General features: G+C 42.7%; 1 protein-coding gene across 5 annotated transcripts in view; it reads left to right on the top strand.

Moving 5' to 3' along the window:
* Window positions 1-271: 271 nt before the first annotated feature.
* LOC106610139 (BAH and coiled-coil domain-containing protein 1) overlaps window positions 272-26,819 on the top strand; it is a 136,478-nt gene continuing 109,930 nt past the window's right edge. Inside the window, exons 1-2 of one of the 5 annotated variants that reach the window (XM_082978147.1) lie at window positions 272-1,678; window positions 13,403-13,730. In XM_082978147.1, coding sequence (XP_082834273.1) covers window positions 13,559-13,730 — 172 coding nt within the window. In that variant the 5' untranslated portion in view covers window positions 272-1,678; window positions 13,403-13,558. Of the gene's footprint in view, window positions 1,679-1,716; window positions 5,111-7,403; window positions 10,156-13,402; window positions 13,731-26,819 lie in introns of those variants that run through there. The other 4 variants (XM_082978146.1, XM_045724286.2, XM_082978145.1 and 1 more) reach the window with 4 other exon arrangements.

Below are 26,819 nucleotides of genomic sequence, written 5' to 3'. Positions count from 1 at the left end.
TGAAATAAATAATAAACAAAAGTGAAATTAACAATAAAAAAATGTACATTAAACATTACACTCACAAAAGTTCCAAAAGAATAAAGACATTTCAAATGTCATTCGTTGTCCTTTTCTTGTTACAACAGGTCACAAATCTTGCTGCTGTGATTGCACACTGTGGTATTTCACCGAATAGATATGGAAGACAGAGCAAGCGTTCCTCCCAACCGGTAGTGTAGGGGTTAATCTCCTGACGTCATTATTCCTGGGGCGGTGACCAGTTTATGCTCGAGGGGGACAGGGAAAGAAAGCCTGGCTATCAAGACTCAGGTCCTACTTTTAAACGCAATTTTTAACAACACGTTCAAAATCTATTTCGAGGCGCACACTTAGAAAGTTTTTAAAAAATATTTTTCAATTGTCTTGTACTGGATTGCATTGTTACGCAAAGGTACACTTATTAGTAAAAGGCGAATGGACTTTGGGTTGGTGTCTTTTTTGCTTTCGTTTCCTGACATTTATTTGTGTGGTGAATCCATATGGGTATTAGCTATATGGGTTGTATTCTCCATAATGGCGAGTAGTTGATCATCAGTATTTTATCCTTTAGTGCGCCAAATCGCGCCTTTTACACAGAAACTCGTCGGAACAGTTTAAACCTGATCAAAGGTCTGCGACGGGCGCATGTAAACGCCATGGACTTTTACGCATGTGCTAAATAGTTAGGGGTTGCTTATAACTCAGACCGTGTCTGTTTGTCTGTTTGTCATCTTTGAAATGGGCACAACAATGTGCTTCTGGAAGTCTGAAAATCTTGACATGCTTGCGGTAGGACGCGTGCTGGAAGAGAGGGGTTGTGCCGAAACGTGGGAGTTTTTCTGCTACCAGTAGTTTGATAGTAGTGGGGTCCTTTTAGAGGCAAGAAAATGTGCCAATTCTGACCGGATGATCCGGGACTCGATGTTAACAAACTAGCCATCTTTCCAAGCAGGGGAAGGCTTTTCTCTCAATATCTCTGTCTCAGATCCCTTCATATCCGGCACGACTAGAGTCAGATATTTAAACAAAACAATAATGGCACGGGGAAGGTGTGTTTTCGGTATGTGTGTGTTGGGAAGGTGGGGGGGCATACATGTTTACGGTCGGGCCCCCACCCCTAATAAAAAAGGCACCAAAGCTCTATAGCTCTGTCCTGGACCAGGAGGGAGAAATGGGTATTGCGTTACGTTAGTGTTCATCAATTTTCTGTTTAATGTCAGCGCGCGAGCTTCATTGTGGCTGAGGGACGCGTCATCCAGCCATAAATTTGCGATTATACAGCATCGAGGATACTGTTCAAACGGATTCCGTCTCGCGCGCACACAGGCACAGGATCCGGTGTTTCTAGAACACTACGTTTAGAGTTCGAGTGAACGGAAAACCCCAGTGACTTCAGAAGTTATTTATTTGGAATAAACAATCCTAGGAAAGGTTAATTAATGCGATTATCGTTGAATAAATCAGTGATTTTATGATAGGCTAGTTTATAGTTAGATTACACTCGCAGGAATTTAAGTCTGTTTGAGGATTTAAAACTTCAGGAGGGTACGGTTTTAGGCCTACACCTTATCTATCTTTTTGTTTTATTCTCCTTTCTACATAAATCCGATCCCCTGTGTTATGAATACAGTTTTGTAGCGGACTGATGTTTTTATAGGTAGGTGTTTTCTACTTTACACATTTTGATTCATAATTTTCACTGTTAATTACAGAATACAAACAAACGGCTGTATTTTGCACGGATGTCGTTTTAAAACGTTGATTAACTCTGACATAACGGCTTGAATAGACAGGCGTGTTTTAGACTGGTTTAGATGTTTTTATGTTGTCATACACGTTTCCAATTAGGGTATGCCTTGTTTAAATTGATTGCAAACGCTGTAAAGACATGAATTAAAATCACAACACATGATTTATTTATCTATACTGAAATACTTGTAATGTTTTACATTGCAGTTTTTATCAAATACATTGCTGCTCATTGTATACGATTCAAATATGCACTTTTGCCGATTCTAACCCATCAAAAAGGAGTTTAGCATGCATTTATTTTCGCACAGTCTCTAGCAGCTGAAATATAACATTCGTAGTAACAACCTTGTGCCAATTGTCCCAGAGTTGCTATTTATTCACCTCTTATAGCACAACCTGTATGGCAAATTTGGAATGCAACTGGTCCTTTTCCTGTCCTGTATTTGCACATTGAAACATTTGACATTTTGACCACCTTTATTATAGACTACCTAAATCACATCGGATGACGTTAGAGTATGCCTATTAGTGGGGCCTACATACACAGATCAAGTAGCCTGTGTTGTAATTCATCTGTAGCCAACTTTTAGGTTTGGATATGACTGTGTGAACCAATAAGTGTATTTCGGCCTCATTTAAAAGATAGAATATTGAAAATCTTTACTGATTCGGCATGGTTTTGGCGGGGAGCACATATCTTTGTGTTAACTGAATAGACAAAGTTGTAATGTATGGTTATATGCCAGGGACTTTATCCTCCAGAAAACATTTCATATGGATTGTTTATTATTAAGGTACTTGGTCACACACACTCCTAGTCGAGAAAGACAGGACGAGGCCTATAGAGGTTGTGATGCCTAACCATCCAAGTTTGTAAAGACGGTTTGTTGCTTTCTTCGCGCAATTGGGTCCTTAAAATAATTATATATATATTAATGGTGATGCGATGAGTTGATGCGGATCTGATTAACATAAAACAGTATCTGCATCATCTGCGAAAATAACAGCTCGCTGATTCCTGAATCCCCATCACACACACACACACACACTTATTTAAAATATCAGTGGGCGAAGAAATGTTCAGTTCTTATTGTTGCTTATTTCCTGAAGTTGGGAGAGATTTAACCCAGAGATAGTAAACAATTTGCATGTCGACATTTTGTTACTCCGTTGTCTTAGCACATTGAGGTTTCATGCAGATACTGTTTTATGTATGTTATCTGTCAGAGTGGGAGAAGCCTTAGTGATTTGACAATTATTGATTAGCTAATACAACATGCAATACATTTGTGGCATAAGGCCTTAAGTGACAAATGTTTTATATTATATTTTGTAGTTTCACATCCACAACAACTCAAATTAATTGTACAGTTTAAATTGTAAAACATAATTTCAATATAAAATGATCCATCAATAATACATTTGATTCGTGCCTACATTAATTACCAATTAATGAATTCTGACATGTAATAATGATGACGTTTTGAAATGAACCAACTACATGCTTCAACAATTAAAGGCCCAGTGCAGTCAAAAACTAGATATACCTGTGTTTTATATATATTTCCACACTCTGAGGTTGGAATAATGCCATGAAATTGTGAAAATTATGATAATGCCCTTTTAGTGTAAGAGCTGTTTGAAAAGATGGAGGTGGAATAGAGTTTTGCCCTGCCTGGTGAAATCACCAGGCGGTAAATGAGTTAATAGACCAATAGAAAGAGAGTTCCAAACCTCTCTGCCAAAAAGAGCTCGTTTTCAGTCTCCCCTCCCCACTCAGACCACTCCCACACAGTCCTGGTCACATTATTGCTTGCTCTTTGCTCTTTGCTAATAAGCTATTTTTGTTTATTTTTGACCATTTTCATTGAAAACAATCACTGTAAGGTACTTAATTGTTATTGAGATAAAAGCGGCTGCATTGGACCTTTAATATGTTTCATTATATAAATGATGACATTTTATAATGAACCACACATGATCCAGTAGGCTCCACCGGCTTATACTTTGACCTTAAATCGATAAAACAATAGTTTGAGCCAACCAAAGCTTTTAACATGTTCATGTTGTTATAGTAGCCTTTTATTTTGCGTAGTTTGACGTTTAGCTTCTTCTATAAAAACCTGTCATAATGAAGGAGGCATGTGACATGTATAGCAGGTTTGCTTCTATCGATAACCGCCCAAGTCTACTGGCTTCAATATTACATATGATCATAGCTGGCTTCCTGCGCAATGATGTTTATCTGGTAGGCCTATAACCAATTGTGATGTTCTGGTAGCCTGTCGGCGTATAGTAACAATATATTGCCATCTAATAACACAGATATTCTATCCAGTCATGCACTTATTGTATTCAATTGCACGTTTAACTTTGAGGTGGGAAATATTCATTTTTTCCCCTCGTTGTCATCGACGACCTCGAGACTGCGAAACGCTTGCCTTGACCATTGGCTTTACCTTCAACTTAAGCCTAGACTTTATTCATCTGTCCACATAAGAACGAGCCTCTTCTTTATCCTCTTCCCCCTCCTCGCCGTCCTCCTGCAATTGAAAATCATGGCATAGCATATCTCACATCTTCTGTAATCGCAGGCCTAAACAAATCGTGCCCGATCATGTTGTGTGTGTTGAGAGTGTGTGGGTGTGAAGCCAGGGATGTCATATTTTTCACTTGGTCATATTTTATATGACGCAAGTGTAAAAAGCTTTTTTCTTTGTAGACCCACCCCATGGCCATTCCCCTCCTTGTTCTCCGTTGAGAAGGGAACGCTAATTTGCTTCCCCTGGTCGAAGGATGCCAGTAAAACTGCTCGAACCCTAATTAACGATAACGATAGCTTTGCTGTGAGTCTACGAGGTGTCCAGATGAAAGCACGTTTTAACTTGTAGGTATAGGTCTTTCGTCCATATTGGAAACCTCTTCACACGTCAGCCACATGTGTTCGTGTATCTCCGGTATATTTAATCCCATTATATGTGTCCATGTCTACGGACAGTGCTGTAGCACTGTTATGGCCTAAACTGCGATTCCTATCTGTGTTGCCGTCCCGTTCAAGGGTTTAATTTAGGTTTTATGCATGCTTAAGCAAGCTACGCTATTGGAGGATTGACGGAACATCCCGGTAGCCTAATACAGGTAACCTAATATACTCTACAGTCTACACGGGGGCTTTAGAAGGCTGCTTCATGTATGTTCAAATGCTGATAATGAGGACGTGTTACACGATGACGACCTCGGTAATGGATGGCATTCTGCAGCCTAAACCCATTGTTGTTTGGCAAGATGTCGAAAAGCAGAAACAAGCTGGCAATCTGCAAGTTTGCGATAAAAAAAGGTATGTTGTCCATGACATTAACAATTTATTTATAATGTTTTGTGGTTCATTTCACTTTGTTGACTTGTAATATAATTCACTCGCCGCTGAAAATGTAGATCTTGGCTATTTTGGGTGGTCACCAAAATACATTAATGTGCAAGAAGTATTCAGCCAATATACATTTGTAAAAATGAGGTTCAAGAAAACATTTCTTATTTAAAAAAAAATATGTTTATAATAAGCTGAAGAAAAACAACTCAATACTGCTAACATTGGAGATATTTGGTTGCCAACCATTCCGTTGCTGTAGCGTGTGGCCCGTTCTTTATGTTTTAGGTCACGTTGCTTTTATGTAGGCCAAAGTTCTAGTCCATCATGTCATATTTTGTGTCCTCACCATGGTTTTGGGGACCTGCACATTGGGTGCATTAGGCTATAGCCTACCAAAGTTGAATTTATTGATAGATGTAGGCCTAAAAACACACAAACTGAAAAGTTGCTGAGTTGCAGTCTCCACACACCCTTGTTGACCACTAAAACCATCAAAATATAGGGCTTAACGTGTATAAGCTACTCCCATAGCTCCAGACATAACCTGCACATACATTTAATACCTTTTTTTCACTAAATGTTATAAATGTAGTGTTATAAATGTTATACATGTTATACATGTGGTAATATCCGCAGAGAGATTTCAATAAATTGAATTTCTATATTTCAGTCGGTGAGTAATTTCATCCATGTCTCGGAGGTATCAGGCTATGCATTTAACTTGTTAAGGCGTTTCCCTTGTGAAAGGCCCTGTTTGGAATTCGTCATCATTAAGGGACATCAGGAATATTTTCGTGAGAATAGAATTGTTGCCCGCTATAGAGGGCCTCTCGTAGAGACCTCCAGTTGGCCCTCATTTACCTCCCCGGGCAGTCAGTGATTCCCGTCGACTGCAAATTGCGCTGATAAATATGTAGCTATACCCGCACTAAGTTCTTTCAGCTTTACCTTAGGGCCAACGCACCTATACGTGACACCCCTTATTTATTTAGAATACTCTGTCCTTTTACACTGACACGGGCGCACATGCTACAAGCAGCAAGCTCCCTTTACATACAGAGATTGCCTCGAGCGCTGAGGCGAGCGAACTGTGCAGCGCGGACGTTCTTTGGTTCTAGATGGTCATGGTGAGAACGCAGGTCAAACAGAAAGACGCTCTTCTCTCCAGCGGAAATGAAAACTCCAGCCTGGGTTTTTGGAAGTGGGCCTTTCCTTGCGAAAAAGCGCACCGCTCTATTAGTTTGGGTGTGAGAGGGGAAGGGAAGGGGGGAAAGTGTCAGTCAAGAACGCTTCATTGCTCGAGGACAATCCCTCGCGCAGGACCGGTCTGTTTCAAGAGCAATCAGTCAATCCGCATTAATTATCCGCGCGCCCCCTCGGTATAGGGTAGATCGCGCTGGCACACGGACGAGAGAGAAATGAGAAGAGAAAATAAAAGAGTGTGTGTGCGTGTGCGTGTGTGTGTGTTATGCTTTCTATACACATCGAGCAGGCGAGCACCCACCCAACCCCCCACCTTTTAAGTGAAAAAGAACCAATACAAATCAGGCAGTAAAGGGCTTTTTCTTGTCACTAAATAAATTAAATGCAGATTTCTGTTTTAAGTGCGGGACCCTTTTTGTGAAGCTAGGAACATAATTCTGTATTGTCCCGTTGTCATTAGTTTTAAAGACAACCGTGCTAGAGAATGGAATGGGAGCGTGAGGTTGGAAGGTGATTTCTTCGGGGGAAATCACAACGATATTAATGATTTTTTTTTAAATTGTATCTGTAGAGGAAGGCGCCTCTGTTTATCACTGAGCATGCACCTCCTAACTCAATGAAAGAATGACATTTAGGTTGAATAGAAACTGCTGCCTATATATCCGACATTACAGTGGTTTTACGAATGTAGTATCTCACGGGCTTCGTCTGTTTTTATCAGCCTAATCGGCACTATATTTGGCACATTTGGGGCGGCACAAGTTTGTCCTCGGAATATCGATGATCAGATTTGGACCTTTCCCACTTGGCACAGACGTCAATTCAACATCTATTCCACGTTGGTTCAACTTAATTTAATTGAAAAGACGTGGAAACAACGTTGATTCAACCAGTGTGTGCCCAGTGGGTTTAGTCAAAGCGTAGAGATCGTGTGTGTCTGTGGGGGATGACGACGACTCCAACCCATCGACAGGCCACTGGGGGTCAGGACCCATGGAATGCGGTGTGCATATGTAGGGTGCAGGGTGAGGGTGCAGGGTGAGCGAACGATTCAGTTACGGATTATGCGCAAAAATCTATTAGTTTTTATATTATTTTATTTATTAATTAATTTGTTGCAATACATAAAATACTAATTTCTAAGCTACATTTATTTGCATTGCCGTTGTCCAGGACAGACAATTTTGGATGTTGTTTGATACTGCTGGTCAGATGTTGGGATTGGGGTGTTTGTTGTGGTTTTACCAAAAGGAGATTGATTGAATAATGCAGATATCAAAAGTACAAATCTAATATTTTTTTCTGTCTGTCTGCTCATTAGATCTACCCCAGAAATGCAGAGATATCAGCTTTGTCTGGGATTTTTATGTTGTCTAAATTATGGTTTTGCAGTCAATTATATCATGATTATTTTATGGGTACATTACCTCTTTCTTTTTTTTAGCAGTTAGACCTAAGAACATTTATAACATGTCAGTCAAATGTCACCAGTGTTATAACCTTGAGTAATAAACTATGATATTTTACATACATTTTCATTACTATTATCATTAGGCTAGTATTATTAACCTGTGTTTAATCAGTTAATTTAATTATGAAATCCTTCACCAATAAAGCAATATAGGACCGTTCTGAATTACAAGAGATTGGATTTAGCCTATTCTTAGAGAGAACATGTTTCTAAAAATGTTTCTCTGTCATTATTTTCCACCTTTATTGATATAGACTATTGTTTATGTTTTCTTGTAGCAAACAATGTATGTAGCTAATCCCAATTCATGGTAACAAGTAAACCAACACCCATGTGAGGTGTCCTTGAACAGTTATGGTAATAATCCAATTTGCGATTGTAATTTATTTAAAAACGGAAATATCCACTTACTTTAGCATGGTTACTGAATAGCTGCAATAAAAACGTACACGAACGTTTTAGAAACACGGATGTATTGGACACGAGTCCAACGTTTTCTACCACATAATCACTCTCGCGCTCCATCTCCGCGTGTTTCTTGGAAAAACAGCATTTTCATTTCCAATAAGAGCTAAATAGTTGTTTCCTGTCATAGAAGCCATTTTACCTTCCATTTTCTCTATGTAACGTTGTTATTCCATCGCATTAATCCGCAATTCTAGCCTCTACGTTTAATACAACATGTAATTTCCCCCTTTTTAACGTATTCCCTTTGATTTAGTCACTCTTGACACCACTTTTGCTCTGGGGCCAACGGGGTTCGCCGTGGGGGCGCCTTGAAACAGCCACTCCTTATCTCCTTTCATCATTCAACCCGGGGCCGCCTTGAAACCGCAGGGCCAGTAATTGCTTTTTTCAGTCAGCCCAGTGCGGACTGGCCAGCAGCCAATCAGAGCCTTGTTTACACTTTGTGATTGACAGCTCTCTGGCAACATGCCAACCAATCAGACACTTTACACAGACCGAAGGCTGGAGTTTTAACCCTTTACTTCCAGTTAAAACAAACTTGGAATATTAGCTTATAGCTCATGATTTTTAGCATGGAAATATGCAAGGCCATATCCTTCCTTCTTTAATTAAAAACATTTGTGAACTATAAGCAAAACTAACCCGAGGACAGTACAATTACATTGTGATTCGATTTCCCTAAGTGTGTGTGCGTGTGTGTCATGACAGTAAACATAAACAGACACCAACGTTTTTACTTCCCCAGTAATTTAGTCTATTAGAATCAAATTTGACTTCCTCCTGCATTTCTATTGTTCTTTAGTTGTCTTTTAAGCTACTATTTGGCCTATATTTAGCTTATTTTACAAATACATATTTGTAGGCAATTCATAATAAATGGGATACTCAGGTGTAAGCCATTTTATTATACGTGTTTATTAAGGTTATTAAGCAAGTTATAGGCCTAAATAAATTAAATTGGCCTGATTAAACTGGTAATTGAAAACGTTTGCCTATTTCTGGTGACATAAGTAAGGTCTAAGTGTGAAGCTTTGAAAAAAAAAACGTTATTGTAAAATAATACAAATAAAAACTGGGGCGGCAGGTAGCCTAGTGGTTAGAGCATTGGGCCAGAAACCAAAAAGGTTGCTAGGTTGAATCCCCGAGCTGACGAGGTAAAATTCTGTCGTTCTGCCCATGAACAAGACAGTTAACCCACTGTTCCTAGGCCGTCATTGTAAATAAGAATTTGTCCTTAACTGACTTGCCTAGTTAAATTATCCAAAAGAAAATAATTGTTTTAACGTAGTTTGGTGATTGACGTGTAGTTCATGTGATCACAAAATATTCTGTGGACTTTCTAGTGATCAAAAGTCCTGTATTTTCTGCTGTTCACTTACAGAGCTGTGCTGTGTTTTGATGATATCTCCTGGCATTTGCATGCTACGCTCTGGAAAGGGCTATGCTCTGGCAAGGGCTTAAATCAAACGCCCGCCGTTTTGGTTTAGGAATCCAGCAGCATTCCTATTGGTTCAGGGCATCTTCCAATCAGAGTTTCTGTTTATCGCGGGGCGCGCCTCACGGACACGCTTCTCATTGTATTTATCAAACCAATGGGAGAGCGCGTTCCCCTACTGTCCCTCCTTCGCTCGTAGTTGAGTGGCACTAGCGGATACAGTGGGAGAGTTTCTGTGTGGATGTACGAGCTTAGATTCACTAGAAGCCTGTACTTCTACGATGCATCTCTATGCCTCAACTGCACACTACAATCTGCAGACTAGGATGTAACTATTTCCACATGTTTTCCTTTTTGTACGCCGCTTTTTTTCCTTTGTATATTTTTGTACAATTTTTTTTAATCATTAATTGTTATGCAAGGAATAACTTACCAGTAAGTAATTTATTTATTGTGTCCATTTTGAATGTGTGTAATAATAAACATCTATACTTTCAACTTCTGCTTTTAAAAGAGTCTTTGTAGTAGAACATTTATGGGTTATTTTAGACTGCGTAAAGACAAGATGCATTAATTTAAATCACACGGCACATATGTTCTATTGCTTAGTAGTAGTCCAGTAGTATAGTAATATAATGAAAGTAACAACAATATTCATATTTCTAACAAAATAATAATGATTATAAATAGTACAATGACAAATACTATAATGACTATAGTATATAACAAAAATGCATGAGAATATAGCCATTTTAATATTTGTACTTAAGCCAAGTGAAGGTTCCTTTCTTATGCTGTTGACAAGCTAAACGTTGATTGTTGTATAGACAATAATTGTTATTGTACAATTAAACAATCATCTACAAAACCTCTCTCCTGAAGAGATAAGGTGCCACGTTTAAAATATAATTATTTTAACAGAATTTAAATGTATTTGGTTCTATGCATTATAAGACGCGCTTATACGCGCTATTCAGATACCACTAATAATGGATTATATTGTAGTTTAGTTGTTTTAATATCAGTAGGCCTATTTGATTATAGGCTTGGCCAGCTGCAGTTTTTCACAGTTGTTATCGAGGGGGCTTTGCCAGTAGACAGCTCTTGCCGAGTCCCACCAGGCAGGTTTCGCTGTGCTTGGAGTGTCCCTCTTGGAGTGTGTCTTTCGCTTAACTGGCCTTTGAATATCTTGATTTAGTATCTCAGTTATGGTTTGTGACTTCGCTTTACTGCAAAATCGTGAATTGCAGCTCTTGGGCCTAACGTAAAGCCCTGTAGTGAACAAATAACAGTGATAACAGTGATGCCCTTATGAGTCTATTATTTTCCGAAGAGTTTGTGCGTTCTATGCCCAAAATGCCTTCGTTTTATTACAATCTCATCTCATGTGGGGGATTGGGAAGAAAGGAGAAATTCGTGCTTGTTCCACCTCCGTGTTTAGGCAGGCTTTTCGTGTATTGCCATTCGGCTGGTAGTTTCGAAAGGTTTTTTTTTTGTCTCCTGATAGTTTGACCCTTTGGGGCAGCGATGGAGGAGGGGGGAAAGACTGTCTGGCAGAGAGGAGTGGAAGGAAAGGAAGTCTCAGCGTCTCCTAGCCTACTCCCACGTTGATCCCAGATTTAAATTAGGCCCAGGCTACCTGTTTTTTAATCAGATTTTAATGTTTTTTTTTTTAATGTGATGGCCTCTAGTCAGCTCAGTGATATTGTTGAAGGACGGTAGGCCTAGGGTCCTACATTGATTGTAGATGTTGTTTGGTCGAAATGCATAGCTTAAGTGGCTTCGTGTTGACTTGGAATGTAAACATTTTAGACGTTTGTTTACGAGGAATAATGTAAAAATATTCTGCGTGAAATGAGAGGAAGCGATGTATCTTCGATTGTTGCAAAATTAAATTCCATAATAGTTTTTTCATGGTTCCACTATTACACATAAAGAAGATAAAACACTTTAAACTTTCACTCTGAAAGCACCTTTAGCCTTTAATGTGACTATTTGAATAAAAATAGCATACAAAATGTGCACGTTTAAAATGTAATTATTTTAATATAATTGAAATGTATTTGGTTCTATGCATTCTAAGACCGTTTTTTGTAACAGAATGAAACATATTTTTTTTATCACATTGTGAGGCGTGTAGGTCATTCATGACCAAGACCATTTTTCAACGATTGTCAACATTTTGAATGAAAATACACTCTAACACGTTGTCATGCTCAAGGATTTGGATACATCTGCAAGTCTCTCACTGAGCACCGTGCGGGCGCGCACACACACACACACACACACAGTCGTCAGTAGCCTATGCTGCCTGAACATATACGCCTCTGCTCTGTCGTTGAGAGAGGCTTGTCTGGCTCAGAATTCCTGAACGTTTCAGTTTGACTACTGTTCTAGAGTAGAATGTTCGCTGTATACTTTTCTCATTGAAATAGCAAGAGGACCAGTTGGTTTAGCTCGCCATTTTATACGTTCTTTGTTCTCTTACCTTGGATTTTGCTGATATAATTGAAGTTCACCAATCACGGTATCAGTAGTGCCTGAATGGAGGTGCTATTGAAGCGGCCTAATACATTGCCCAGTGAGATGTGTTTTGTGAACACAGGCTCACCTATCCAAATTTGAGCGCCATGGGGTGTCCTATTGAACTGAATGACTAGGGGTATAAGGCACATATGAGCATGTTGATTCCCATTCCTATATTTATTGCTTACGTCTCTATCCCCGGCGGTAAACGTAATTTAGTTGGTGTTGTTATTATACATGTCCCACGGTTGCACCCACCCATACATGCATTATAAGTGATTACCATTGTGAAAGGGGTGAAAGGCAATGTTGACTTAACTATTACATTACCTTTGCCATAAACAAGCGATTTCAATGCCTTTTCTCAAGCAAATTCAGGCTATATATGCCAGTAAAGAAAATACACATTTACAGACATAAATGAGCCAGTCAAAATTCACGGACGTGACAGAATTGTCCCAAGTCTAACAAAATACTGTAGCTGATACATTTCAATATATTTATGCCTACATTTAAGTCTTAATAGAATTTTGTTTACATCGACATATTTATAATGTAGCCTTTTGATGATTTGCAGTAGGCTATGGTCAAGGAAGCAGTTTTGATGCTTGGAGTTTGAAAATGACAAAATTGGTCTGTAATGGACTGACTGAAAGATCAAACATTTGCTTCAGGTGAGATATGGATGAACGTTTAATTCCGACGTGAGACTGAGAGATGGTAGACCCCCCCCCCCCCCCAGACTCTCATCTATAGGTTTCAGAATACGCCGAAGTAGTATAGCTTTATGATCCCCTACAGTGAAACAACCCGTAGTTTAAGATGACCACTCCTTTTGTTGTTCCGTTTGTAGCCACCCTGCTCTTTCTTGTCTGCCATGAAGACGAGTAGGCGGTTTGAGTCTGTAGTCTACCGTAGAATACTGTAGACTGGGTAGGCTATTTGTTTTGGGGTTTCATTTAGTCAAACCTTTTAGCATTCTTTTACTGATACTTAAAGACACTTAATGTTATACTTTTGTTATGCAAGGAAATAAAGTGTAGTTGGCAACATTAGACAGGATGCGTGTGAGAATTACACGCCTAAATTGATCTTTCAGAGATTTTGTCCCATTGTTTTCAGTGCATTGACGTGGTCTTGTGTTTTCTCTTTGTAGAACATGACCGGGACATACTTTTTGGTGGGCAAGGCAAATACTCGAATGAGTTCAAGACGACCTATCCGAAGTTCATAAAAGGGATTATTGCATCTAGGCAGCGTTCGATGCTTCTGGCTTTTCCTCTGGATTTGGGATTTATTGCTTCTCGACAGAATGGAAAGCCGGGATTTCGCTCCTCCACACCACCTCTTGACAGAGCGGGGCGCGTTGGTTCACCACGCCTCCTCTCGGATAGCTTCTGGCGGCCGAGGCACCGTGCAGCACCCCGCTCACTTCCAGCCTGGAAAATACTATTCTTCTCACATCGCCATGGCCCCGCATTCAGGTTGGTGTGAATACGAATTTGTTGGAATATAAGATTTATTGGACGATTTTATAAAAGGGTCTCTGGTGTTTTTGGACTGTTTGAAAGTGGGACGGACATACCGTGTGCGTCTCCCGTGGTAAACTTAACCCTGCAGTTTGTCAGGGACGAACGAGAGTTTATTGGAAAAGGAAATGAGTTAGACGATGTGGTCATTCTCGAAATTAGGAATTACTGTGGACTCTTGATATTTTATGTTCCAGTTTTAGTCAATATTATATTTTATTGAACCGTTTCTAGCGCTGTTTCTTACATACCCTGTCAGAACCGAGTGTAGGCTACTTTAATATGAAAAATAAGCGTGGATTTTATACAAGTAAACACAAAATAAACTTAATTTGTTAAATTACAGATTTAGTGAGACTAAGCCTATTCTAGCCAATACAGTTAGAACACAAAATACAACGTTATTAAATAACAGATTATTACAAAATTAAGAAATATTATGGGATTATTCAGAAAGAGTAAGGGATTATTAGGCCTACAATACATTATTTGCTTTCAAGTGACATGGAATCTTTCCAAATGAAGTTGGATAGTTTCACCCTCCCAAAATCAGTTTAGTTAAATGGACTAATCGTAATGTTATAAATGGGTTTTAATCCATTTGTAACTTTATGTTGTCTCATTTACCATCAAACATTTGTCCTTTGCTAAAATTATTGTTGTATGTGCGTAGGCTAGGCTACTGTAGACCTATTCACGTGAGCGTGGTGCGTGTGGAGGAGTGACGTGAGAGCTGGTGCGTTCCTTTCCGTCTTCGGTGAGGCCCCGGGACTGTCCTGAGTCCGAGACCGGGGGTCAGTCCGTAGGAGTGGAGAGGAGCTCGCGCTAATAGAGGTGCGCGTATTACCAGACAATCCGGTATCTATATTGAGCGCGGACGTGACGGGCGAGAATGGTTTGACAGTGCATGCATTAGATTTTAACAAGTAGCTTTGGTATCCTGTCCTAAAGGAGGAGGGGAGGGGGGAGTGACGGTGTGTGTGTATGTGTGTGTGTAAGTGAAGGCTGGGGGAGGGGTGTCTGCTGCACCTAATCATGTAGTGAATCGTAAAACCGAGCGAATGCGTGTATAAATATAAAACCTATGTGTCTTGATTGAAATCACATGAATTTCTTATTAAACGTTGAGATACGAACCCGTGTTGTTGTCGTTATAGTTAAGAACATTTATTTTCTAGCTATAGATGTTGGTCTAAATGCATTACGCTTATCAATTAAATTGGGAATTTGAATCGTTTAGTATGCCTGGCCGTCTTTGTAAATACACATTTAGTGACTATACCTTCTGAATAAAGGTTGAATAAAGATTTAATAAAGTAAAAATGAAAATGATGGTTAAATTGACAAATTAAATACAGACTGAATTTATTCTCACCACCTATATGGGCATTTTACAGCAGCAGCACGTGGTATTTAGCTGTGCATTTGAGAGCGTTAGGCATTGTCTGCTCTATTTTCTTGTACAGTAACTTTGCTGGTGAAGCTATCTTATCACAGAGTATTATTGTAATAATAATAACTATATGAATTGCATTTTTATAGTCTTTTAGCGTTTATATAGTCTCAAAGTGTTTCACATTGTATATTATTATATTTAGAATGCCAGTACTTCAGTATTACTTCATTATTACTGATGGATGACTGATATTCTGATGGGGATTGTTTTTTGGATGGGGTTCTGTTGTAAAGGGGCTGGGGAGGGGGGCACTTTGTTTTGGGCACCCCTTGAGATTCAGATAGCTGTCTGCCTGGCCCTAGGCCACTGGGCAGGGGGTTGTTGTGATGTGTGGCTGTGTGGTGCAGGCAGGGCAGGCGGGGGCGTCAGGGGAGAGTCAGGGGGAGGAGGAAAGATTTTTGGGGGTTAGTTAGATCTCCTCTTCCTGGGATGACTCTCCCCCAGAACACACACACACACACACACACACACACACACACACACACACACACACACACACACACACACACACACACACACACACACACACACACACACACACACACACACACACAGATTCACCAATGTTTTGCTTCTGCAGCAGGGTAATTCCAGAATCTTATGAGGAAATGGTGAGGAAAAATGTCAATTTCCTTCTTTTATCATCGTTGTTTTTGCTAAATCTGTATATGATCCATCTATAACATCCACGTCCTTATAAGGATCTGCATAGTGTCTGTTGCGCATGATGAGGTGACTAAATGGCTGTTATCACTATTATATAGCATAGCTATAAAGACCAGCCCCTCAAATGAACACCAGTGATATTGTGTTGGCTGTGAGGTTCATATCTGAACTGGGATCATTTGTCATTCTATTCCTCATACATTTTCTCATCTGCATTTCTCTCTCTCTCTCTCTCTCTCTCTCTCTCTCTCTCTCTCTCTCTCTCTCTCTCTCTCTCTCTCTCTCTCTCTCTCTCTCTCTCTCTCTCTCCTCTCTCTCTCTCTCTCTCTCTCTCTCTCTCTCTCTCTCTCTCTCTCTCTCTCTCTCTCTCTCTCTCTCTCTCTTTCTCTCTCTTTCTTTCCCTCCCCCCTCTACGCTGTAGTTGTTTCAGTGCAGATGAGGGTTGTGTCTAGTCTGTAGGTAGATGTATAGTTGAACAGGTGTGCTGTATCATGGAGGGTGTGGCTGAGCCTCCTTGCACAGGTGTGTCACTTTTCAGAAGGTGTGGATTAGTGTGTGTGTGTGTACATGCTTATGTTTGAGAAAGAAAGAGGCCGACACACACACATACACACACACACACACACACACACACACACACACACACACACACACACACACACACACACACACACACACACACACACACACACACACACACACACACACACACACACACATACACACACACACACACACACAAACACACACAGTCTTTTACAGCTAACCTTGTAGCGACACACAATTCAGTCCCATTCAAAATCCTATTTTCCATAACCTCTAACCCTAACCTTAATCCAAAAACCTAACCTTAACCCTAAACCTAACCCTAACCCTAGCTCCTAATCCTAACCCTAAGACTAACCCTAGCTCCTAACCCTAACCCTTAACGTAATTCTAACCCTAATCCTAAACCCCCTAGAAATAGCATTTGATCTTGTGATGACTTGCAAAATTGTTCGTTTACTATTCTTGTGGGAATTTCTGATTCCCACAAGAATAGTTAAACACTTCCGCACATGCACACACACCTGAAAGCCGCTGGACAGACAAGGGTTTCCTATCTGTAGCAGCTCGGGCTTAGTGCTGTAATAATCATGTTTCAGAGAGGCCTGCAGACCTGTCTGTCAGATCCTCGTTGGCTCTCTCTTTCTTTAATCTCTTGCTTTTCCCTCTCTCTCTCTCTCTCTCTCTCTTCTCCTTTTTCTCTCCCTCTCTCTCTTCTCCTTTTTCTCTCCCTCTCTCTCTTCTCCTTTTTCTCTCCCTCTCTTTTCTTCTCCTTTTCTCTCTCTCCCTCTCTCTCTTTTCCTTTCTCCATAAGTGCTGTGTCTCATTATGTCAGCACTGGCTCCTACACTGTCCTCTGTGTGTGTTTGCTGTGTGTGTGTTGGGTATTTGTGTATGTGTGTGTGTCGTGTGTGTGATGTGTGTTCTGTGTGTGTGTGTGTGTGTGTATCAGACACTGTCTCACCCTCCGCAGCCCTGTCCAGTCATTCTGATGCCTCGTTTGGACTCGGAGCCAGCGAGCAAGCTGATTGGCTAAGGTGTTTGAGGTGCTAACTTCGGGGTGCCATGACTTTGATCGCCACGGTTACAGAGAAGAGCCCCCCCCCCCCATCCAATGGCAGAGTTGTTAGCGTGTTCTGCCTGTCTGTCCGCCTGTCTGCCTATCGTCCTGTCTGTCTGTTTGTCTGTCTGCCTGTCTGCCTGTCTGTTTGTGTGAGAGGTAGACCAGACACATAGAGTTAGTAAACGGAGAGACTCGTCTCCCTCTCTGGGCTGGTGTGTGTTGGAGATAAGGGTGTGTGTCTGTCTGTGCCTTTAGACGGAGGAGAATGTCCTCTGATCATAGTTAAGGCTAGCTGTGAATCTAGAATAGTTCCTCTACGGCAGGGGTTCCCAAACCTTTTCCCTCAGGCCTCCCTTCCAGCACATGTATTTCTATGGACACAAGCACTGTTCATGATACAAACTGTTCACACCCCTTTTGTTGGCGGAGATACAATTTTGCAGGTTTAAGGCTTATTTCCTGCAATTCTACACATGATGCCATGGGGTGCAGAGAACATTTTGCAAGTTTAAAGCTTTAAAGCTTATTTTCTTGCAATTCTATACATTTTGCCATGTCTAATGTTTATTCATGTGATATTTGAGTGACTCAAACTTTACAACAATATCCTTGGGATAAAAAAACCTAGCTAAAAAAGGTCAGCTGACATGGGCTAGTTCATCTGGACATTTCTGACAAGTTATAAATAGCTCTCTAAGGTATGCAATGGTTGACATGACAAGAAGAAAACTGATGATGCACTACCCAACTTTGAAATGTCACCTTATGCAATCTACTATTAGAACTTTCGAGAGTAAGTTGAAAGATGGCCTGAGTTCCTTAAAATATATATGTATATTTTTTGGGTGGGCCCACTAGTGTGCCGCCCCACAGTTTGTGAACCACTGCTCTATAAGAGCAGGGAGAAGGTGTAATGAACAGTCCTCTAGGGAGCAGGGAGAAGGTGTAATGGACAGTCCTCTAAGGAGCAGGAAGAAGGTGTAATGAACAGTCCTTTAGGGAGAAGGGAGAAGGTGTAATGAACAGTCCTCTAGGGAGCAGGGAGAAGGTGTAATGAACAGTCCTCTAAGGAGCAGGAAGAAGGTGTAATGAACAGTCCTTTAGGGAGAAGGCGTAATGAACAGTCCCTTAGGGAGAAGGGAGAAGGCGTAATGAACAGTCCCTTAGGGAGAAGGGAGAAGGCATAATGAACAGTCCTCTAAGGAGCAGGAAGAAGGTGTAATGAACAGTCCTTTAGGGAGAAGGCATAATGAACAGTCCCTTAGGGAGAAGGGAGAAGGCGTAATGAACAGTCCCTTAGGGAGAAGGGAGAAGGCATAATGAACAGTCCTCTAAGGAGCAGGGAGAAGGTGTAATGAACAGTCCCTTAGGGAGAAGGGAGAAGGCATAATGAACAGTCCTCTAAGGAGCAGGGAGAAGGTGTAATGAACAGTCCTCTAGGGAGCAGGGAGAAGGTGTAATGAACAGTCCTCTAAGGAGCAGGAAGAAGGTGTAATGAACAGTCCTTTAGGGAGAAGGCGTAATGAACAGTCCCTTAGGGAGAAGGGAGAAGGCGTAATGAACAGTCCCTTAGGGAGAAGGGAGAAGGCATAATGAACAGTCCTCTAAGGAGCAGGAAGAAGGTGTAATGAACAGTCCTTTAGGGAGAAGGCATAATGAACAGTCCCTTAGGGAGAAGGGAGAAGGCGTAATGAACAGTCCCTTAGGGAGAAGGGAGAAGGCATAATGAACAGTCCTCTAAGGAGCAGGGAGAAGGTGTAATGAACAGTCCCTTAGGGAGAAGGGAGAAGGCATAATGAACAGTCCTCTAAGGAGCAGGGAGAAGGTGTAATGAACAGTCCCTTAGGGAGAAGGGAGAAGGCATAATGAACAGTCCTCTAAGGAGCAGGGAGAAGGTGTAATGAACAGTCCCTTAGGGAGAAGGGAGAAGGCATAATGAACAGTCCTCTAAGGAGCAGGGAGAAGGTGTAATGAACAGTCCCTTAGGGAGAAGGGAGAAGGCATAATGAACAGTCCTCTAAGGAGCAGGGAGAAGGTGTAATGAACAGTCCCTTAGGGAGAAGGGAGAAGGCATAATGAACAGTCCTCTAAGGAGCAGGGAGAAGGTGTAATGAACAGTCCCTTAGGGAGAAGGGAGAAGGTGTAATGAACAGTCCTCTAAGGAGCAGGGAGAAGGTGTAATGAACAGTCCTTTAGGGAGAAGGCGTAATGAACAGTCCCTTAGGGAGAAGGGAGAAGGTGTAATGAACTGTCCCTTAGGGAGAAGGGAGAAGGCATAATGAACAGTCCTCTAAGGAGCAGGGAGAAGGTGTAATGAACAGTCCTTTAGGGAGAAGGTGTAATGAACAGTCCTCTAGGGAGCAGGGAGAAGGTGTAATGGACAGTCCTCTAAGGAGCAGGAAGAAGGTGTAATGAACAGTCCTTTAGGGAGAAGGCGTAATGAACAGTCCCTTAGGGAGAAGGGAGAAGGTGTAATGAACAGTCCTCTAAGGAGCAGGGAGAAGGTGTAATGAACAGTCCTTTAGGGAGAAGGCGTAATGAACAGTCCCTTAGGGAGAAGGGAGAAGGTGTAATGAACTGTCCCTTAGGGAGAAGGGAGAAGGCATAATGAACAGTCCTCTAAGGAGCAGGGAGAAGGTGTAATTAACAGTCCTTTAGGGAGAAGGTGTAATGAACAGTCCTCTAGGGAGCAGGGAGAAGGTGTAATGGACAGTCCTCTAAGGAGCAGGAAGAAGGTGTAATGAACAGTCCTTTAGGGAGAAGGCGTAATGAACAGTCCCTTAGGGAGAAGGGAGAAGGCATAATGAACAGTCCTCTAAGGAGCAGGGAGAAGGTGTAATGAACAGTCCTTTAGGGAGAAGGTGTAATGAACAGTCCTCTAGGGAGCAGGTGTAATGAACAGTCCTCTCGGGAGAAGATGTCATGAACAGTCGTCTAGGGAGAAGGAAGAAGGTGTAATGAACAGTCATCTAGGGAGAAGGAAGAAGGTGTAATGAACAGTCATCTAGGGAGAAGGAAGAAGGTATAATGAACAGTCCTCTAGGGAGAAGGAAGAAGGTGTAATGAACAGTCGTCTAGGGAGAAGGAAGAAGGTGTTATGAACAGTCCGCTAGGGAGAAGGAAGAAGGTATAATGAACAGTCCTCTAGGGAGAAGGAAGAAGGTGTCATGAACAGTCATCTAGGGAGAAGGGAGAAGGTGTAATGAACAGTCCTCTAAGGAGCAGGAAGAATGTGTAACGAACAGTCCTTGGGAGAAGTTTTAATGAAACTTTCTCTAGGGAGTAAGAAGAAGGTTGTGATGAACAGATATCTAGGGAGTAAGGAGAAGGTGTAATGAACAGTCGTCTAGGGAGTAGGGAGAAGATATAATGAACAGTTCTCTAGGGAGTAGGGAGAAGGTGTAATGAACAGTTGTTTAGGGAGTAGGGAGAAGGTGTAATGAACAGTTGTCTAGGGAGTAGGGAGAAGGTGTAATGAACAGTTGTCTAGGGAGTAGGGAGAAAGTGTAATGAACAGTTGTCTAGGGAGTAAGGAGAAGGTGTAATGAACAGTCCTCTCCTGAGAAGGGAGAAGGTGTAATGAACAGTCCTCTAGGGAGAAGGGAGAATGTGTAACGAACAGTCCTTGGGAGAAGGTTTAATGAAACTTTCTCTAGGGAGCAGAGAGAAGATGTAATGATCAGTTGTCTAAGGAGCGGGGAGAAGATGTAATGAACAGTTCTCTAGGGAGACGGGAGAAGATGTAATGAACAGTCCTCTGAGGAGAGGGGAGAATGTGTAATGAACAATCCTCTGAGGAGAGGGGAGAATGTGTAATGAACAGTCCTAGTTAGAAGGTCTAATGAAAAGTCATCTAGGGAGTAAGAAGAAGGTTGTGATGAACAGTTCTCTAGGGAGTAGGGAGAAGATATAATGAACAGTTCTCTAGGGAGTAGGGAGAAGGTGTAATGAACAGTCCTCCAGGGAGAAGGAAGAAGGTGTAATGAACAGTCCTTTAGGGAGAAGGTGTAATGAGCAGTCCTTTAGGGAGAAGGTGTAATGAACAGTCTTCTTGGGAGAAGGTGTAATGAACAGTTCTCTAGGGAGAAGGAAGAAGGTGTAATGAACAGTCCTCTAGGGAGTAGGGAGAAGGTGTCATGAACATTCCTCTAGGGAGAAGGTGTAATGAACATTCCTCTAGGGAGAAGGTGTCATGAACATTCCTCTAGGGAGAAGGTGTAATGAACAGTCCTCTAGGGAGAAGGTGTCATGAAAATTCCTCTAGGGAGAAGGTGTAATGAACAGTCCTCTAGGGAGAAGGTGTAATGAACAGTCCTCTAGGGAGAAGGTGTCATGAACATTCCTCTAGGGAGAAGGTGTAATGAACATTCCTCTAGGGAGAAAGTGTTATGATCAGTCCTCTAGGGAGAAGGTGTAATGAACAGTCCTCTAGGGAGAAGGTGTAATGAACAGTACTCTAGGGAGAAGATGTCATGAACATTCTTCTAGGGAGAAGGTGTAATGAACAGTCCTCCAGTCTGAATGTGTAATGAACAGTCCTCTAGGGAGAAGGGAGAAAGTGTTATGATCAGTCCTCTCAGGAGAAGGTTGAAGTTGTAGTGAACAGTCCTTTAGGGAGAAGCTGGAATGTGTGTCTGTCTATAGCCGTACACTCCAGCCCTGATCACCCACCACAGGACTCACAGCTGGTGATTTCTGCTCACATTGTTGTAATACTTGGAGGAGGAGAGGAGGATATGAACGGACATGTGAAGAAAGGATAAAGGGATATGTGAGAAAGGAAGAGTAAGAGAGGAGGTGGAATTAAGGGAGAGAGGAGTTAACTGTATGAAGGGAGAGAGGGGAGAGAAGAGAAGGAAGGAGGCAGGGAAAGGAGAAGAGGTGAGGTGGAATTAAACAGCAGGAGGGTGAGGATGGAGGGAGAGTGGAGCAGGGAGGCTAGGAGGAGAGAGGGAAAGGACGAGTGGAGAGGGGGAAGAAAGAGAGTGAGAGTGGCTGAGCATTTCCACCTGGTTGATAATCCAGTCAGATTACTGGCGCCTGAAAGCACCGACCGCCGTCCCCGGCAACTCATCCGAGCATCTCCGCGGGAACACTCTGGCTCATAAGTAGTGTGTGTTTGTGTGTGTGTGTGTGTGTGTATGTATGTGTGTCAGTGATGAGTCAGCAGATCAGCCGAGCCACAGGTAGAGAAAGCGACAGGCCCGAGCCCCCCTCACCATTCTACATAGGTGAGAAGCCTTCATCAGGGGCATGGCAGGCGAGGCAACCCCTTCTCTGGAGCTGGAGATGGTGGTGGTAGCGCTAGCGGGTTGGTGGTGGAGATAACGTGGTTTAGCCCACGTTTAGAGACAGTGTACAGCAGGTTGGTGGTGGAGATCATGTGGTTTAGCCCACGCTTAAAGACAGTGTACAGCAGGTTGGTGGTGGAGATAACGTGGTTTAGCCCACGCTTAGAGACAGTGTACAGCAGGTTGGTGGTGGAGATCATGTGGTTTAGCCCACGCTTAAAGACAGTGTACAGCAGGTTGGTGGTGGAGATAACGTGGTTTAGCCCACGCTTAGAGACAGTGTACAGCAGGTTGGTGGTGGAGATCATGTGGTTTAGCCCACGCTTAGAGACAGTGTACAGCAGGTTGGTGGTGGAGATAATGTGGTTTAGCCCACACTTAGAGACAGTGTACAGCAGGTTGGTGGTGGAGAACGTGGTTTAGCCCACGCTTAGAGACAGTGGACAGCAGGTTGGTGGTGGAGATAACGTGGTTTAGCCCACACTTAGAGACAGTGTACAGCAGGTTGGTGGTGGAGATCATGTGGTTTAGCCCACGCTTAAAGACAGTGTACAGCAGGTTGGTGGTGGAGATAACGTGGTTTAGCCCACGCTTAGAGACAGTGTACAGCAGGTTGGTGGTGGAGATCATGTGGTTTAGCCCACGCTTAGAGACAGTGTACAGCAGGTTGGTGGTGGAGATAACGTGGTTTAGCCCACACTTAGAGACAGTGTACAGCAGGTTGGTGGTGGAAAACGTGGTTTAGCCCACGCTTAGAGACAGTGGACAGCAGGTTGGTGGTGGAGAACGTGGTTTAGCCCACACTTAGAGACAGTGTACAGCAGGTTGGTGGTAGAGAACGTGGTTTAGCCCACGCTTAGAGACAGTGTACAGCAGGTTGGTGGTGGAGAACGTGGTTTAGCCCACGCTTAGAGACAGTGTACAGCAGGTTGGTGGTGGAGATAACGTGGTTTAGCCCACACTTAGAGACAGTGTACAGCAGGTTGGTGGTGGAGAACGTGGTTTAGCCCACGCTTAGAGACAGTGTACAGCAGGTTGGTGGTGGAGAATGTGGTTTAGCCCACGCTTAGAGACAGTGTACAGCAGGTTGGTGGTGGAGAACGTGGTTTAGCCCACACTTAGAGACAGTGTACAGCAGGTTGGTGGTGGAGAACGTGGTTTAGCCCACACTTAGAGACAGTGTACAGCAGGTTGGTGGTGGAGAACGTGGTTTAGCCCACGCTTAGAGACAGTGTACAGCAGGTTGGTGGTGGAGAACGTGGTTTAGCCCACGCTTAGAGACAGTGTACAGCAGGTTGGTGGTGGAGAACGTGGTTTAGCCCACGCTTAGAGACAGTGGACAGCAGGTTGGTGGCGGAGATAACGTGGTTTAGCCCATGTTTAGAGACAGTGTACAGCAGGTTGGTGGTGGAGAACGTGGTTTAGCCCACACTTAGAGACAGTGTACAGCAGGTTGGTGGTGGAGAACGTGGTTTAGCCCACACTTAGAGACAGTGTACAGCAGGTTGGTGGTGGAGAACGTGGTTTAGCCCACGCTTAGAGACAGTGTACAGCAGGTTGGTGGTGGAGAACGTGGTTTAGCCCACGCTTAGAGACAGTGTACAGCAGGTTGGTGGTGGAGAACGTGGTTTAGCCCACACTTAGAGACAGTGTACAGCAGGTTGGTGGTGGAGAACGTGGTTTAGCCCACACTTAGAGACAGTGTACAGCAGGTTGGTGGTGGAGAACGTGGTTTAGCCCACGCTTAGAGACAGTGTACAGCAGGTTGGTGGTGGAGAACGTGGTTTAGCCCACACTTAGAGACAGTGTACAGCAGGTTGGTGGTGGAGAACGTGGTTTAGCCCATGTTTAGAGACAGTGTACAGCAGGTTGGTGGTGGAGAACGTGGTTTAGCCCACACTTAGAGACAGTGTACAGCGCTCTTCAAATAGCTACTACACGCCAGTCAGCCAGCCAGCCAGCCACACATCCAGTCATCCAGTCACACACATGCGCTCTCTTTCACGTGCACAGTAGTACTGCTGGCACGCTGTTGTATGGGTTGACTAATTATTTCTACTCTGCATCTGTTCTGCAGGGTGTTTGTCAGTGGCACTGCTGATTAGTATGTGTTAACGTAATGGAACCAATCCATTTTATTTTTTTTTCCTGGGATGTGAACTTATGGACTGAGTGATGACACTTATTGTGGACAGCTACCTCTTGCCTCGGGGTCAAGGCATCCGCTGTTCACAAGAGCCAGAGCGATGACATCATTTAACAGGGACAGACATGATGTCATCCAGGATGAGAATCCTTCTCGGGCAACTGGTCTGGCACGTGAAACACACACTAGCGTCCAGAGATGCAGCCACTGCAACCCTCACCACGGCAACCCTCAATATCTGCAAATAGCCACCTGATATGGCCCTGAAATGGCATTGTCCAGCTGAAATGTGTATGCTTCTTATTTGGTTAATGTCAGCTCTCGGTGCTGCATCTCAGCTCTGCTCATTCATATTGTAATGCTGTCCATTGAGCAGTGTTTGTCTGTTAAAGTGTCGGGGTCTTAGATGGATGGAGAGGTCCTTGGTTCACAGAGAGGTGAAGGAATACAGGGGAACAGTGACGCTAGAGGGGCATGGAGAATCTGCCTGAAGCTGAGGGAGCATGATCCTTTCATTCTATTCTGTTGTACTCTCTCCTTTCTTTTCCTTCTGTTGTCCATGATAACCTCTTTATCGAATGTACTGTCTCTCTCTAGCACTTTTTGCTGTCTGGACTGTAAACTGTTCAGTCTGACCAACTTTATAATGGAAAATACATTTTACTGCAATGAATGCTACCTAAATGAATAAAGGTTGAGTATAAGCTGTTATTTAGCTGGTCCGTCCACTGCCAGTGTGTGTGTAGACGTGCGTGCGCGCGCACCTGTGTGTGTTTAAGCGAGTGTGTATTTTGTGTGTGTATGCAAGGAAGTGTCTGTGTGGATCAGCGTGGAACAGCGTGGAAGGTTATACAGTAACACATGAAAGCGTTAAATCTATTCAGGATCCTCTGTTGAATATACATGCAGATCTGTGAGTGTGTTCCTGTCTCCTGAAAGCTCTCAGCCCAGTGCAGAGAGAGAGAAAACAAAGACCCATCATCAGTCATTCATGGATAATCAGTCTCGTGGGACACACACACACACGCACACACACACGCGCACGCACACACACACGCGCACGCACGCACAAACACACACTCACGCACGCACGCACACACACACACACACACACACACACACACGCACGCACACGCACACACAGACACACACACCCTGCCGCCTGGGTCCTAATCCTTTGGGGACTCGCTGTGTGTATGTCTGTCTAAATTTGGCTGTTCACTGATTAAAACCAAATTCAATTTTTTGGCTTCATTCTCTCTATCTTTGATTGCAAGTTTAGTATTTGTCCTGCTTTTTGTTTTTCCATTCTTGTCACTTTGTTCATCATCTGCTGTCCTTTTCAGTCTTTTTTCTAAGAATATGTATGTTTTTTTTAATGTTGTAAGCCTGCATGCATGCATTACGTGTGCTTACTTATACATGCTCGAGGCGATTGTGTGCATATCGGTCGTTGTTTTTCTGTGCAGATGTGTGCATGTCTCTCTCTCTCTCTCTCTCTCTCTCTCTCTCTCTCTCTCTCTCTCTCTCTCTCTCTCTCTCTCTCTCTCTCTCTCTCTCTCTCTCTCTCTCTCTCTCTCTCTCTCTCTCTCTCTCTCGATTCAATTCAATTCAATTCAATTTGGCGTGATGTAACAATGGCGTGACGTAACAATGTACATATTGCCAAAGCTTACTTTGAAAATGTACAATATGAAAATAATAAGAATCCAAATTGTCAATGGGACAACAATAACAACAATAACCAAGGGTCAAAATAACCATACATTGAACAATAACAATAAGCATTTAGTAGAGGACATGTGCAGGTTGATTGGTCTGTCAGACACTGTCCCTCATCTTATGGCAGGCAGCAATGTAGTGCGCTGCCAACCCA

This window comes from Salmo salar, chromosome 01, assembly GCF_965601325.2.
Source record: "Salmo salar chromosome 01, fSalSal1, whole genome shotgun sequence".
NCBI lineage: Eukaryota > Metazoa > Chordata > Actinopteri > Salmoniformes > Salmonidae > Salmo > Salmo salar.
Note: the sequence above shows the minus strand (reverse complement) of the source record. Positions and strands in the feature narration are given on the sequence as shown.